The sequence below is a fragment of the Dendrobates tinctorius genome, unplaced genomic scaffold, assembly GCF_039654945.1.
Source record: "Dendrobates tinctorius isolate UK_male_01 unplaced genomic scaffold, ASM3965494v1 ptg000158l, whole genome shotgun sequence".
Taxonomy (NCBI): domain Eukaryota; kingdom Metazoa; phylum Chordata; class Amphibia; order Anura; family Dendrobatidae; genus Dendrobates; species Dendrobates tinctorius.
The window spans coordinates 8,140,421-8,158,051 of NW_027361825.1; the positions used below are offsets into that span (position 1 = coordinate 8,140,421).

The 17,631-nt window shown below is 39.3% G+C and overlaps 2 protein-coding genes across 6 annotated transcripts in view; both read right to left on the bottom strand.

Annotated features, from left to right (window-relative positions):
* Nucleotides 1-17,631, bottom strand: part of LOC141051811 (uncharacterized) — a 646,796-nt gene that overhangs the window by 327,854 nt on the left and 301,311 nt on the right. The window lies entirely within an intron of this gene.
* The window catches only part of LOC141052156 (uncharacterized), a 155,139-nt gene that overhangs the window by 102,547 nt on the left and 34,961 nt on the right, over nucleotides 1-17,631 (bottom strand). The window contains exon 2 of the mRNA XM_073549387.1: nucleotides 16,980-17,075. Coding sequence (XP_073405488.1) covers nucleotides 16,980-17,031 — 52 coding nt within the window. The 5' untranslated portion in view covers nucleotides 17,032-17,075. The remainder of the gene's footprint in view (nucleotides 1-16,979; nucleotides 17,076-17,631) is intronic.

A 17,631-nucleotide genomic window follows, 5' to 3' on the forward strand; every position in this document is an offset into this window, starting at 1 on the left:
GATTCTTCCACAAACAATATGAAGCCCTCACAGTAATCCCCCCACATAATATCATGCCACCTCAGTTTCTCCACATATATTATGAGGCCTTTCTCACTGATCTCTCCACAATATTATGCCCCATAGTGACCCCCCACATTTCATGACATACTAATATACTGATTGATATCTGCAATCCAATGTCTTATTCCAGAGAAAAACAAGCTTTGTTTAATATGTAAATTATATGTTAAGATCTATGGGCCGGACACAGATCTCACTGATAATATGCCTTCAAAGCTTTTTTGAAATGACAGGGCCATAATAAGTATGAGACATGTAGATCAGGAGAGCAGACTGTCAGTCATTACATGTCTCTCACTGGTGACACTCCCATTCATTTAAAATAAGCTCTGGGGGCATATTTTCAGGGAGATCTAATTCCGGCCCATAGATCTTAACAACTCATTTGCATATGAGAAAAATGTAGATTCTCTGGAATAAGACAACAGATCACAGATATCAAGGTATCACTTTATTCCGCTTTCTAAGACCTAGATGCCCATATAGATGGAGCAGGAGGGGTGATCCCACTGACAGATTCCTTTTGGTTTGTTGCCTTACGGCACCTCCATTTGGCACATTTTCCTACAAAGCAATGATACTACAGGTAAGTAATAGTGATGAACGAATTTGTTTGGAAAACGAACGCCAAACATGAATATGGCACATTCAGATTCGTGATCAGAAAGACAAGCAAAATTTTATGAAATTGGAGAAAATCTGTAACATTCGATAAAAACTGCGAGAAAATATTTGCGTTGCCACAAAAGTAGTTTCAGCACTATAGCAACGATAGTGGTGATGTATCATGAGCGTTTGGCATGTGTTTGATAAGGGGTGGAGGTTTGCAGAGCTCACCGGCGCAGCATTCTTGTAAATAGTCATTTTTTTCCCTAACTTTATGTCTGCACGTTGCAGCTAGCCAATCAGAGCACACGAAAAACCCATAATGTCTTGCCACAACGGCTTGTGTATTTGGCTGCTTAAATCACATCCATAAAAAGAGCAGACGTGTTATTTTAACGCCATTTTGACACTGTAATAGTGCAGAGAGGCTGCTCCTGACGCTGGCACTGTTAGCAGAAAGATTTCAGCTGGTTAGTTAGGCAGTTGTATATCAGTCAGATAGTGTAGCCAGCTAGTGTCCAATGTGGCTGCTAAATTTACCTTCTAGCATTTTTTTTGTCATTACTGAGGTCCACAGACAAAGCCAGCAGGGTACATGTCCTACAAGTGTGTTGTGCACTGCTTCTATTGTGCTCCATGCGCGAGTATATCATTCTAAATCTTATTTTTTTCACAGCCTGCTGTATCCCACCTTGTCATTTATTGCTGCGGTGATATGAAACTGTCTGCAGAGCTAAGGCACATTAAAAAGTATATATAATTTTTTCTGTTGCTAAATGTGAAACAGCCTGCTGCATCCCACGTTGTCATTTTGTGGCAGTGATATGAAACTGTCTGCAGACCTACCACACATTAAAAAAACATATAATTTTTTCTGTTGCTGAATGTGATACAGCCCACCGTATCCCACGTTGTCATATTGTGGTGGTGATATGAACCTGTCTGCAGACCTAACACGCATTAAAAAAATTATAATTTTTTCTGTTACTAAATGTGAAACAGCCTTCTGTATCCCACGTTGTCATATTGTGTTGGTGATATGAACCTGTCTGCACACCTAACGCGCATTAAAAAAATATATATTTTTTTCCGTTGCTGAATGTGATACAGCTCTCCATATCCAAAGTTGTCATGTTGTGGCTGTGATATCATTCTGTCTGCAGACCAAATGCGCATTAAAAAAAAATTATAATTTTTCTGTTGCTGAATGTGATACGGCCCACCGTATCAAACGTAATTTTATTGCGGTGATATGAAGCTATCTGCAGACCTCAAGCACATTAAAATATTTTTTTCTGTTGATAAACATGATACAGCGCACTATATCCAACCTTTTTATTTAGTGACGTTGAAATTGTTCTGTGTGCAGAGCTGTTGCACATTAAAATTAATTTATATAATTTTTTTACAAGCGTGATACAGCAGCCGAGATCTGAGTTTGAAATTGTTTTTAGTCTATCTTTTAGATTATGTGTAAATCAGCTCTAACCTCTGCTAAACAGGCCTACTTTACATCCCTTGTATCTTCCTTATCCCACAACCCCAAACAGTTGTTCAACACTTTTAACTCCCTCCTCCGCCCACCACTGCCTCCTCTGAAGCCCCTAATTTCATCTGAGGACTTTGCCATGTACTTCAAAAATAAGATAAACCAAACAAGGCAAGTCTTTGTTGTCTGACCACCACAACTCCTTTGTATACCAGACCAATTCCCGAACCCCATAACTTCCCTCTCCAAAATCGCTGAAGGAGAGCTTGCTCGTCTTCTCTCCAAATCACACCTCACCACTTGTGCGCTTGACCCCATCCCATCCCACCGCCTCCCCAACCTCACCACTACACTTATCCCATCCATAACACATCTCTTACACCTATCACTAACTTCTGGTACCTTTCCCTCTGCTTTCAAACATACCACAATAACACCTATCCTCAAAAAGCCATCCCTTGACCTGAGCACTATGTCCTGCTATCGCCTCATATCTTTGCTCCCATTTGCTTCCAAACTCCTTGAGCACCACGTCCACGCTGAACTTTCCTCTCACTTTGCATCTAACTCGCTCTTCGGCAACCTACAATCTGGCTTCTGTCCCCACCATTCCACTGAGAGTGCCCTGACCAAACTTACTAATGACTTACAGCCAAAGCTAGCGAACAATTCTCTATACTCCTCCTTCTAGACCTGTCCTCTGTCTTTGACACAGTTGACCACTGCCTCCTAATACAGATCCTCTCTTCCTTTGGTGTCAAAGACCTTCCCGTATCCTGGATCTCCTCATACCTTACCAACCGCACATTTAGTGTTTCCTACTCCCACACTTCCTCGTGATCTCACCCTCTCTCTGTTGGTGTCCCTCAAGGCTCTGTCCTAGGACCCCTTCTCTTCTCAATCTATACCATCGGCCTGGGACAACTCTTAAAGTCCTATCACTTCCAGTACCGTCTATATGCTGATGACACTCATATCTACCTCTCTTGTCCAGATGTCAACTCTCTGCGGTCCAGAATCCCAGAGTGTCTATCAGCCATATCCTCTTTCTTCTCCTCTCACTTCCTCAAGCTCAATGTGGACAAATCTGAACTAATTATCTTTCCTCCATCTTGCATACCTTCCCTACCTGATGTATCTATCACAATAAATGAAACCACACTTTCCTCTTTTCCAGAAATCCGCTGCCTCGGAGTAACCCTTGACTCTACCCTGTCCTTCAAACCGCACATCCAAGCTCTCGCCACTTCCTGTCGCCTCCAGCTCAAAAATATTTCCAGAATGCGTCATTTCCTCAAACCTCACTCTACCAAAATGCTTGTGCATGCCCTAATCATCTCCCACCTCGACTACTGCAACATCCTCCTCTGTGGCCTACCTTCTAACACTCTCTCACCCCTCCTGTCCGCCCTTAACTCTGTTGCCCGACTAATTAATCATTCTCCTCGCTACACTTCTGCTTTCCTTTTTTGCAAATCCCTTCACTGGCTCCCAATTTCCCAGCGTATAAAGTTTAACCCCTTAATGACCACCAATACGTCTTTTAACTGACCTGAGATATAAGAGACTAGCATCTCCCTACAAATGACAATCAAGCAGCTATTGGCTGTCCATTATAGGTGACAGCTTGCTGCATCAGCCACGAGCAGTTTTGTCACAGTCCAAATCTGTTTAACCCTTTAGATGCCGATGTCAATAATGACTATCTCATATAAATGTTTAACAGTGTGGTTTCTCCCTTTTTATCCCGATCAGCACCCTGAGATCATGATTGTGTGGTACTGATGTTTGCCATGGCAAATCACAAGCAAATAGCGGCCTTAGAGTCTGCCGGCTATAATGACTTGTGTTCACTTTGTATTAATTCCTGAAAATCACCTGAAGGGTTAATAAACTACCTGACCGCAGTTTTCAGTATGTCAGGAGGTGCTGTTTTTAAAATGGTATCACATTTGGAGGTTTTCCAATATATGGGACCCCTAAAGTCACTTCAAACCTGGATAGGTCCCTAAAAAAATAATTGTGTAAATTTCCATGAAAAAAAGGAAAAATTACTGCTACATTTTAAACCTAAAATGCTAACAAAATGAAATAACATTTTATGATGCTCATGTAAGGCAGGCATGTGGGAAATGTTATTTATTCATGTTTTTCTGTGGTATGACTATCTGGATTAAAGAGATAATCATTCAAAGTTTGAAAATTGCTCATTTTTTTTACATTTTTGCCAAATTTCTGATATTTTTTTTAAATAAACACAAAACATATCAACCTAAATTTACCATTATCATAAAGTATAATGTGTCACGAAAAAGAAACTCAAAACCACCGGAATTTGACAAAGCGTTCCAGAGTTATCACTACATAAAGTGACACTGGTCAGATTTTTTAAATTTGGCTGTCACTAAGGGGTTAAACTACTAACACTGACCTACAAAGCCATTCATACCCTTTCTCATCCATATATTTCCAAACTAATCTCTCAATATCTTCCCTCACGTAATCTCCGGTCCTCCCAAGACCTCCTTCTCTCCTCCACGCTTATTCACTCCTCACTCAACTGCCTCCAAGATTTCTCCCAAATATCCCCATCCTCTGGAATTCTGCGCCCCAACACATCCAGTTATCCACCACATTTGGAACCTTCAGACAGGACCTGAAAACCCATCTCTTTAAAAAACCTGTAATGAGCATGCAGCCACCTCAACACCATCAGAGCTACTGCAACCCCCCGACCAACTGTCTCCTTCCCCACCATCCTGTAGAATGTAAGCCCGCAAGGTCAGAGTCCTCTCCCCTCTGTATCAGTCTGTCATTGTTAGTTTGTTTACTGTAAGTGACATCTGTCTTTTGCTGTCTCATGTACATCACCATGGAATTAATGCTGCTATATAAATAAATAATAATAATCTTTGGAATCCAATTTCTCATGGCCATCTTTTATGCCTAGCTTGAGACACGCATCTGTTACACCTATCTTCTGACAAGCGTCAAACGCTCTCTGGTAATTGGTGTTGGGTAAATGAGTAATCGTTGTAGGCTGGATCCTGGATCTCATACCTCCCATAGCCAGCCTGTTATTGATCCTGTTGTCTGATCCCATTCCCGCCGTCATCATGGCCCTTTTCCTGATCAGTTGGTGTAACGACACATCGGCCATATTTCTGTGGCAACCCTGCACCTTACCAGCAGCAAATGTAAAAAAGAGCGTGTTCCAATGCCTCTGACAATCTTCTAAATTAAACAGGCCTCATTCACACTAAAAATATTTTTTTTTACGGTATTAATGTGATTCAGAAGGGGAGATCTCAGTTTGAAATTGTTTTGAGCATCCAGTCTATGTTATACAGGCCTCATCGACAGGCCCAAATAATTATTCTGTTACTAACGTAATGCAGTAGGGGACATCTCACATACAAATAGTTTGGAACATGTAATCAATGTTATACAGGCCTCATCCAAACAAAATCAAAATCTGTTTCTAATGTCTTACAGTAGGGGACATCTCACTATATTTCACCTTCTAATTTTGAGCAGATGAAATTCAGCTGTGTGTAGAGGTTGTGCAGGCTAAAAAAATCTAATTTTTAGTTGCTAATAGTGTGCTCCTAGCACACAATCTGAGCAACATAACTGAGAAATATCGAGGTCGTGGTGGAAGGGGGATTAAGCTTGGTGTTCGAGGTGTATGTGGGCTAGTTGTTAATGTTTCTGAAAGCACTAGTGAACCACTAACGTGGTGTCCTGTTGAAAGACAACTGACAACTGTTACTAGATGTTACATGCAGATAAAGAGCCGTTTTTCACCGCGTGCCCACACCAGGAAGCGCCTTTCTGAATCCTGCTCATGTAGGTATTGTTCACATGATCAAGTTTTAAATACATTAGATAGGACTGCTCCGAGATGGTTTACTGTGATGTTGGTGGAGTCTCTTAGTATACATTTTTTGCAAAAAAATGTATCAACTAAATACCATGTTTTTGTTATCTTTTTACAAGCACTTGCTGACTACCGTTACATATTTTTTACAGCAGAGTATTTTTGCACGTTTGTCATACTGTGTTTTTTGTTTGTGTTTCAGTCTTTGGGTGGTGTGAACATTGTCCAACCGACCTGTTCACTTGTGTGCATGTCACATGTGTTTTTAATATGTTACTAGATGTTGTAGTTTTTAGTGTGCTGTATTGTTCTCGTAATTGCAGTCTCTGATATCTTTAGTGGGGCTTATGTGCCTGATGTTGCTGCTGCTGGAGATGATAACACTAATTTGTGGAAATGTGAACAGTCCTGCTTGGGTGTCCATTTGCTGGGTTGGTGTAGTGGAAGACCTGTGGGTCCCTATTATAATATTTTGACTGTGTTAAAATTGATGACACTTTGTTGGTGTCTGCCACTATTTTTTTTAAATGTGAACACTCCAGGTTGGGTGTCCATCTGCTGAGTTGGGTGTAGTAGAAGACCTGGCGGTTCCTATTAGACTATTTCTAATGTGGTGAAATTGATGTCACTTTGTTGGTGTGTGCGCAAAGAAATTTTTGTAACTCTATGGAGGCTCAAGAGGAGGTAGAGGAGGCTGAAGCACTGCAGGAGCTCTTACATACAGAGATTTGTTCCACAAACTCTGGGGATTCCAAGACTTGGTGTCTACTGCTTTAGTTCTCCATCCCCTGGTGTGTACTAGTTAGTTTTCCAACCCAAGCTGTTAAGTAGTATAGTTCTCCAACCCCTGATGTCTATTAGTGTAGGTCTCCATTTTGTGATGTTAATTTGTTTAGTTCCGCAATTATAGCTGTTCAGTAGTTTAGATCTCCAACCCCTGTTGTCTATTAGTTTAGTTATCCATCGTATGGTGTGCAGTGGTTTAGTCCTACAACCCTAGCTGTTTAGTAGTTTAGTTCTCCAACCCTTGTTGTCTAGTAGTTTACTGTAGTTATCCATCTTATGGTGTGTAATGGTTTATTTTTCCATCCCTAAGTGCCCTTCAAGACTTGTGGAGAAGCCCCTTCCCCGACTGCACCTACAGCCACCAGAGTCACCCAGTGCCTAGTCATATATATGTAACTCCCCTGTCCATGCTTGCTCGTCCAGGTGTCATTATTGAAATGCACCCTGGCAGCCATAGAATTTTTCAGGGAACTGGTGATGTTGTCTGCGACTTGTTGCAGGCACATCATTCTTGGAGAAGAAAAGGTGACTGGCCAACTGGTACTGGGAGGACTGCGACGGCCATCAACTTTCGGAAAACGTCTGCATCCATAAGGTGGAAAGGCTGCATTTCTGTGGCCAACACATTGAAGTGGCCATGCAATAATCACAGAGATCACAGGCCATGAATTGTACAGAAATAAGCGCTGGGATCTTTGTAGTGAATAGCTCTCATCTGGCCCCTATCATCCCGACAATGGCACGATTGGGTGACAAATCATCGGAGGAGGCCGCAAGCTGTTCACAATAATTAGTTGTCAGAAAAGTTTTAGTGAGCGTACGGCTTATCCACATCCAGATTGGAACACATGGAATATGTGTAAGACCCTTGAACGAGTCTTGCAATATGACTTAGGATTAAAGCCAAATCAGAATCTCAATTTGCAGACACGGTGTTTCGGGCTATTGGCCCTCATCAGTATGAGCTCTCAGTGACCCCAACTGCAGAGGGTAATCAAGTAGAGGTTCTTCAGCCAGAGACCTTTGTGACAATACTTGCCATGGTGAGGGAGAATGAAGAATCAGAAGATGCGATTGATGGGGTGGACGGTGGTTGGCGATGCCCTCTAGTCTACATTTTAGCAAAGTGGCATTCCCAGATTAACGCATATTGATTGCGCATGTGCCAGTTCATGCATGTAGTACTGAAATTATTTTTTCTTTTTTTTACTCTACTAGGTCTTTTTTTTTAAAGTTGACAGCTAACGTGATTTTTTTTAGATATTTGCTGGTCTGAAAAAAAGACCCAGATAGGCAATTGCAGAAACATGTTGTCTGAATGCTGCTGTCCACTGCCAGAGTTGGGGCTGAGGATACATTGGTTGTCGTTCCTCCTTCTCCTCCTCTGCTGAGATACTCAGCTGCATGCCTGTGGGTTTACACCAAGTGTGATCTACTACCTCGTCATCATCCTCTCTGTTCTCCCACTCCTTGCCCTGAGAGTCACATTCCTCCCCTTTCAGCCCTGACAACGCAGTACAGTCCGCAGATGCCTCAAGTATATGAGTCTCATCACAAATGGATCACCTTCACCCAACGGGGTTAACATCTGTTGACAAAGGTTTGGTTTATGCTCGGACCAAATTTTGTCTAGCCATGGATCAAAGTGAAAAAATATTTGGCAATCGGTGCAGATGATTTCCTCCTTTTGACTCTGAATCTTTAGAGTGCACTTCTTATGCCCATGGCATACAATGTGTGAAGAGATCTGCAGAATCAGCCATCTGTGGTTCCCAACATTCAGTTGGGTGCTTGGAGAGTTGTGGGGGAAAAAAAGGGTAGCTGGGGTGCCACCACTGAGGACTGTACTGTGTGTGATAAGGTGGAGGAAGAGGAGCAGAGGCCATTTGATGCTGCGCTTGCAATATACTGGAGCACATGTTCTTTCTGACCCTCATCTACAAAGCGTACCGTTGTATGGCTGCCAAAGAAAGGGAGTGGAGTTGCCCGTCCAGTAACAGAATTTGTAAAAATGCTGAGCAATTGCTCACTGCAGCAAAACAAACCGTCTTCTTATCTCTCATATCATACCTGTCTCACAACACTAAATAGCGTATTCAGTACTTTCAATTCTTTCCTGCATCCACCAGCTCCCTCTCCTCTCTCCTCAGCTGAAAACGTTGCCTCTCCACCTGTGAAGTTGACACTATAACATCCCACCTCATTCCAAACTTTACCACAGTCTTTACACAGTCTGGTGTCTTCCATCCTGATTGAAACATACCTCGGTCACACCCATCCTCAAAGAGTCCACCGTTGACACATGCTCTGTGTCAAAATATCGCCCCATATCATTTCTACCCTATGCCTCCAAACTACTGTAACAGTACATCCATTTTGAACTTTAATCCCATCTCTCTTCTTGCTTCCACTTTGACCACTTGCAATCTTGCTTTAGACCACACCATTCCACTGAAACTGCCCTGACTAAAGTCACCAAGGACCTACTAACTGCCAAATGAAAGCGACGAGAGTTTGTCCTCCTCCTTCTCCTAAACCTTGCATCTGTCTTTGACACAGTGGACCATTTCCTTTTTTACTACAGACTTTCTGGTCTGTTGACATTATAGGCTTGGCCCTTTGCTGGATCTCCTAGTACATAACAGACAGGACATGCAGTGCCTTCCACTCACACACCACCTCCTCATCTCGCCCCATATGTGTTGTCCACCAAGGTTCAGTCGTAGGACCTGAAAATATGCTTAGAAGGCGCACGTACACACTTCCTCCCTCTTAAAGGGACCGCCCACATCAACCTAACGTATTCCCAGCCTATAGCTTGGCGACACCTATTTAAGGCTTCTCCTCCAATAAGGAGGTGCCTGAGCTACGTTGTTAGTTTGCCTTGCACACTTGCTAGTTGTCAAGTTCCCCAGGTCCGCCTGTCTGCTTGTCTACCCTGTACCCATCTGCTTTTACCTGTCTGTGCCTGTCTGCTCATACCTGTCTGCGCTCTTCTGTCCATCAGTCGGTTAGATTACACCTACCAGAGCCCCACTTGCTCCAGCCTGCACCTACCAGTGCTTTTCTGTTCCTCAGCCAGTCCCATCTGCACCCGTAGTTCCAGCATCTCTATAGTGCCTGCCTGCATTTTTCATCCCTCCTTTGGGCCGTAGCAGCTTACACGCTGTAGGGTGTCAGCTGCCATCTTCTGTAAGTCAGCCATGGAGTAGCACCTGGTGCCACCTTTTTGTTCCTCCTTTGGTCGCAGTGGTTGCCTGCTGCCACTTGTCTGAGTAGGGATTTGGTAGGCCACCTAGTTATGCTCCTCCCAGGATTTCAGAGGGATACGGAACAGTGATTCCACCGCCTTGCCCATTACAGTCTCCATCTGCTTGGTTTGCTGCAGTAGAAGAGGTGTCAGTCCCCGCTATACTAGTTCTACTCTATTGCAATTGATGCCACTTTGTTGGTGTCTGCCACTGTTAAATATTAATAATTCGTTAAATATTTCTTATTACACCCAGTTCTGTAGATTGCTTTAGCTTATATGACATAGGCTATTTTTAAGCTTGGCTCATGGTAGAAATGTCAGCTCACTACATATTTAAGTTTAGCCTTGAGGTAAATGTCAAACTCCATATATACCGAGATCACGTGTTTCAAGAGACGTATATAATTCATGGCTAACTGTAGAGGTCGCTGTCTTCTTCCCTCACCATCATGAGAGACAGACACGAAGATGTCGCCTGTGTTGGGCCATGACATGACATAACAGCTGGTATATTACTTGACGGCTATGTTACTTTATTACGAAGAAGCCTAAGAGAGACAGAGGCCATTTGCTATTCAGGATCTCGGAGTGAAGAAGAATACATGCTGCTTTGCTATGAACAATGGACAATCTCTCTTTCACTTATTTTTATTCACCTGTTTTTCTGTAATAACCTTTCTTTGATGGAAGAATCCAAATAAACCACTATATTTTTATCTGGTAACTAGTCCTGAGTATTTTACAGGATAAGCATTATTTTACATTGGAGAGCCAGCCAGATCTGAATTTTTGTACTTTTTTGCGGATTTCCCTCAACTTGCCCACAAGGGGGATTGAACTTTGCTCATATGTGCAAGTTGTCAGGAACTCCACTATTCACAAGAATCAGACGGAACCTAGACGTGAGGACTAAGAAGTGCCAGATAGATTGAGAAGTACTACAAGGGCCAAAAGTACCAGACGTAAGCCAGACGTGTGAAGACAGGAGCCCAGCGTTGTCCATCAAAGGAACAAGCTGAGACATTTCAAGGTAAGATAAAATGGATGTCATTAATTGTCTTGCTAAGCAGAGTAAATTGAAATTTAAGTCTGTAGACAATTCTAATTCAGAAGTTTTATGGTTAAGTTTATATGCCGAGTGTGAACTCGAGAATCAAAGGTTAGATTCTAAGTTTTTCAATAGAGAAAGAGAGAGATTAAAAAATATTCTACAGATGGTAGATATATTTCATAGATCTGTGTCAGAGAAATCCAAAAATGATTGTTGTGATGTTCTCGAGATTGGCTGTAAAGTTAGGGAGATTGACTGTAATCAATTGTCTGTAGCAGCTATTGAAGGTGACCTTGCAGACGTGGAACAAGATGGAGAAGTAGGAGGAGACTTCAGAACTGACGTAGAGGATGTACAAGGGAAAGACGTACCACTAAAAATAGATCACTCACAGGCCCAAATCCGAAGGAAAGTAAGAAAAACTTTGCTAGAGATATGCAAAATAATACCTGCATATGACAATACACTTCATGTTTGTAGAAACTCTGAGGTTTTTGAAAGTTGTGTTGACAAATTTGATTTATCTAACGAGGAGAGGAATCAGTTGTTCAAAATGTGGATCCCTGTAACCTTTTCCAGGAGGTTATCTTTAAAGTTATCTGGTGAAACACATGAGAATTTAACTGATAAGGACAGATTAAAAATTCTCATTTTTTGTTCATCAAATGAAAATCATCCAGATATTGATATTCTTCAAAAATTAAGGATTGGTCGGAAGGAATGTATTTTTACGTTCATGTCCATATATGAACGTTTGTATAGAATGCTGAGTGAGAATGTCAAAACTCCGTCCCTCATAAGGAGTTTTGTAAGCAAATTTTGGTTTCTAAATCCTGCATCTCGTGTTATTGCGTCACAAAAAGATTCATTGTTTGAATGTGCGCAATCCCTTGATTTTGCCAGAAAACACGAGAATCGTGAAAGGACAGTAAATCGTGCTAATTTTGTAAAGACAGGCAGAGTAAAATCTTATCAGAAGCCTGTATTAGCAAAACCTTCTAAAATGAGTTTTCCCCAAAATCAAATTTATGAAGAACAAAGGAAATCACATGTTTGTTTTAAGCCCTACGGAATGATGCAAAGTATCACTGAAAAGACACAAATTGAATTAAGAAAAATGATGAGTTTTGATCTTCTTTCTGTAACCAAGATGGTCGAATCTGACAGACAGAAACAGGTGGTGAGTGACATCATGGCCTGTAAACTGAATACTCTGCTCCAAGAATCTATCAGCTTTAAAATGGCAAGAACCTTTCAGGATATTTTTTGCAGAGAAATAAGTATGGGTTTAGGAATTGGCTAGAAAAAGTAATTATATATATTGTGTAAAAGTGTTATACAATTAGTGAGTTATATGTAATTATTTTATAGAGTATAATCCTGTAGTTCTATAGTTTGTATATACATATTCATACAGTATATATAGAGTGTTTGCAGAAGTAGAAATAGTAGAACTGTATTTTTTAATGAAAATTAAAATCTACATCAGTAATAATATTTAGAATTATGAATATGATATTAACCTTCTCTTTTATGTTTCCTTAGAATTTTCATTTCAAAGCAGGACTTAATCGGGAAAAATTCTCTTACAAGGATTTATGCCTTTATTTACACAGGAAGTTGCAATAATTGCATGATTTTATATATCTAACCCTTAAAAGGAAATAACTAATTGCATTTTAAAATATGTTCTGTGTGTGTGCTTTTCCTGCATGGCATGAATGACAACCACAGCAGGGGAATTTGAACCTTGTTCTAATAATACAAGTATACCAGTATACTATGTCCCTGTTCCTTAGGGAAAGAATTTTTAAAGGGGTCTCAACTTTTGCAAACCAATGGAATTTTTTTTTCCAGGCCTAAATGTCAAGTATAGCTATACAACATATATTTATGTCATGTGGAGGAATATTCAAAGAAATATTAAGACTAAATTGAAATAGTTTACAATGCATTGATAATTAGGATAATTTGGGTTAAAATACGTGTATTCATCACACCTTCGTATGTGAGGTATTTGGTTTAAACTTAAATATGTGACACAGACTGAGTGACAGTGACTGAGTGTATGAGCAGCTGCTGAGCGAGTGATGTGATACGTTTGTAAGAGGCCTCAGGATTCTATGAGAGAAAGAAAAAAAAAAAAAAACCCCAAAAGCTTTTATCTTTAGGAGAAATATGCAGATCAGTTAAATTATTAGAATATTAGGATATATAATGAAATATTATCTACACAACATATATTTCTATATTTCTATAGTAATTATTATTTCTTGATTTAGTTAATAGTGGATAAGTACAAAGTGCAATCGCACATCAAAATGGTTTATGAAGAAAGTCTACATTTAAATTAATTTTTCCAAAGGATAATTTTATGATATTCAAATTAATTTTAATGGTCACACATCTTCAGACAAATAATGGTATAAACAAGTATAAATTCACATAATTTATACATGAATTATTTTTAATTTTGGTTTTGATAAATGAATTACTTCATGAAACAATATTTTTTGGTATTAAGGGGGAAATATGTTTTTGATCCTGACTACATCATCACATTTGATTAATACCTCTTCTTCACACATTTTAATAGGAAAAAAATATTAATAAGGTACAATGGTATAAGTATTGGGTATAATAACAAGTATTATAAAGAGTCATTTCTTTACAGTAAGAGGAATATTATATGCAAAGTTGCATAATTTGAATATTTTGGTAACACAAGTTTCTGACAATTATGAAATAATCCAGATCATGGAAATATTAAGGGTATATGTTACTGAAGACATAACTATTCTGCATCAACATAAAGGCCTTATTCTTATTTTTATTTTTATTCTTATTTTTTATTATTTTTAATTCTTTCACGAATATTTAGTAAAGTAATATCTACTGAGAATATTGCTTCATTAAATATAGCAATTATATGGTTTTATTACTAAGGAAAATGTTTCACTTCTGAGTTATATGCAACAATTCTTTTATTCATTCATTCGCTCACTCATATATTCTTATTTTGGTTCATGGCTATACATTCCTACATATTATTAGTATAATAAATAGATTCCTTATTAATAAAGATGAAAACACTGGTTACATAAAACACAGTGACACCTATAGGTTGAAAAAGGTAATTACACCTATGACATAAAAAAAAATGTTCTATCACATGAAGAATATGGATAATAATGTATTATCACTTATTATTGGTTTATTATTTCAAATATTGAAATCCATATACGGTACAAATTCTGATAATAATTATATGGATATTACTGTTTGCTATGGTACGCTGTGATATTATAGGATAGGAAAATTACCAGATTTGGTATAGAATAGGGAATGAAGACTTCAAGCAGGATACTGAAATTACGTTAATAAAGACTTTTTATATTTCTAAACTTTATTGATTCTTATCAGTTGCAAGAAGAAGAATGCCGCGATCCAGAAGTCCCAGAAGGTAACAAAGCTATGATTACTGAGTAATAGACTGTGTTACTTACAAGTGCAGTATCCACCACTGACAGCCACAAGTGCAGTATCCACCACTGACAGTCACAATTAAAGTGTCTAACCTGACAACCAGAGGACGATGATCCTATGATGCTGAGATGAACGGTGTTATCACGTTCTTACCAAGTTCCAGAGGTTTCAATCACCTGTAAAGCTTCCATGAAGGCTGGTGAACAATAAGGTAATTAACCCTGACATATGTCCTGTGCATTAGGACAAGGACTGGTTATGGTGCTACGTTTAGCAAGGAAGAGTCATTTTAACCCTTGCTTTGCTGACCAAAGACGTCACACCTGTTCAAAGACCAGTGCCGATGGAGGATTCCAGAATATCCAAGGCGAGCCAATGTAAGCCCAGGTTTTTAAAGGTGACACTGCACAGATATTAAAGCTGCATTTCATCTATAGACTTTGTTTTCTTATCAACATTCGAATTTATGGACTTTGATTTTATATACAACACGATTTCTACAACATCTATATGCTACAGAAAAACTGTGTTTTTAAAAGAACCAAGAAGAAGACAGAAGACATCAAAATGAAGATCAGATGATGATGACTGGACCTGAGATGCTTCAATTTAGACTTAGGGAAGTATAATTATACATATTTTATATGAATATTGTTCACGGCTTACCATAACATGAATTCACATCAATTATGTCATTGAGTACTTATAACGGTAATCTGATATTATTATTGTTATTGATATTAAAATATTTTGTCAAAGAAGAAGAAAAGAAGAAAAAAGATCTCATTATATTTTGAGGGTTCCAATTAATGTCTGTCTCCCTCAAAAGGGGGAATTGTTAAATATTAATAATTCGTTAAATATTTCTTATTACACCCAGTTCTGTAGATTGCTTTAGCTTACATGACATAGGCTATTTTTAAGCTTGGCTCATGGTAGAAATGTCAGCTCACTACATATTTAAGTTTAGCCTTGAGGTAAATGTCAAACTCCATATATACCGAGATCACGTGTTTCAAGAGACGTATATAATTCATGGCTAACTGTAGAGGTCGCTGTCTTCTTCCCTCACCATCATGAGAGACAGACACGAAGATGTCGCCTGTGTTGGGCCATGACATGACATAACAGCTGGTATATTACTTGACGGCTATGTTACTTTATTACGAAGAAGCCTAAGAGAGACAGAGGCCATTTGCTATTCAGGATCTCGGAGTGAAGAAGAATACATGCTGCTTTGCTATGAACAATGGACAATCTCTCTTTCACTTATTTTTATTCACCTGTTTTTCTGTAATAACCTTTCTTTGATGGAAGAATCCAAATAAACCACTATATTTTTATCTGGTAACTAGTCCTGAGTATTTTACAGGATAAGCATTATTTTACAGCCACTAATTTTTGTAAATGTGTAGACTCCTGGTTGGGTCTCCTTCATGCATGTTGCCTGTAGCAGTAGGCCTCCATGGCCGTCAGGACTCCACTTCCTTGGAGTCAACTACCCATGTTACTTTCCTTAGATTTTTCTGACAATAGTAGTCTACGAAATTTATATGATATTTGTGCCACCTGAGTGTGGCTGATCATGAAAGTAGGTAGAGGTGTTGCATGTTGTATCAGGGCTCCCAGCACAGGAAGCCTATACCGATCCCTCACCCACCTCGTCTTAATGTGACTTTCATGTGAAAGCTGTAAATGCTGGCCCAGACCCCGCTACCTCATGACTGGCTGATTGCTTCAGTGCCATACTACAATTTGTATTGTGGGTGAGTTGAGGCCTCTTTTCTGGTGTCTGCCCCTAGTTTGATGTGTTTTGGCAGCATATGAAGCTGTTATAAGGTGTTGTGCATGCGTTTGGTTTTACCTCCCATCAACATGAATGGCGTTCTGTTATGTTCGGCGATTATTTGACGAATTAATCAGCGAATATTACAAGTTCAGTGATCGTAATCCGAACCGAACATTAAAATATTCGCTCATCTCTAGTAAGTAACTCTAAAGAACTCTAACACACAATGGAAGATGTTGCATTTAACCACCGACATGCTCCCTTTAAGCTGCCCAATATGTCCTAAAAAACTCACAAAAATCAAGACCAGAATTTCCCCTTAGTTACCATTCCCCACAGAGAGTAGTAAGAGTTAATAATCTATATGTAAAATTATTGTGATAAAAAATATGGCTCATTCTGCAAAAAAAAAGTATACATCCTATTGCAGAGATTAAAAAAAAAAGAAAAGAAAAAATCTTCACATATAGGCTGAAATAGATTGTGTCCTTAAAGGCTTAATGTATCTATTATACAATGAGTTTGAACAGAAGCTGAATCTTTGCATTAGGTAATACTGGGGTGAATGTTACTTACGTGGACAGTCACACAGGACAAGGGGGCATTTATGATGGTTGTAGTTGTGCATATTTGGCTTGCAGTGTTGAGGAAGGCACCAGCAGTGTTTCTTTTCTGCATATTGTTAAAAGCACATGATTGTTACCAACATTATTTTATATAGGGTTTACCTTTATTATACATTTATTATTTAAGCTGAGCTTAACATCTGTTAACTTTCTCACCGCTAGGGGATATTTTCACAATGGAAATTAATATACAGAAAGAACAATATAATGGTACAAATTGGTGTAAATTGTAATCTAAATAGAAAAAGTAAGGTTTTCAAATGACAATATGCTTAAACTTGTGTCCTTAGTGTGTTACATATCGGTCATATCATTATCATCATAGACAGGATCATAACACAGGATCCACTAATCACAATAGGCGATGTCACAGCTCACCTCCTCCTCCTGTGCAATGACTGATAACACCTCTATATACAGTAGATAACACCATTAGAACACCAGTAGCTAACTCCATTCTCAATAGGTGATGTCACAGCTCACCTCCTCCCCCTCCTGTACAATTATTGATAACACCTCTATATATAGTAGATAACACAGGATCCACCATTCACATTAGGTGATGTCACAGCTCACCTCCTCCTGTGCAAAGACTAACACCT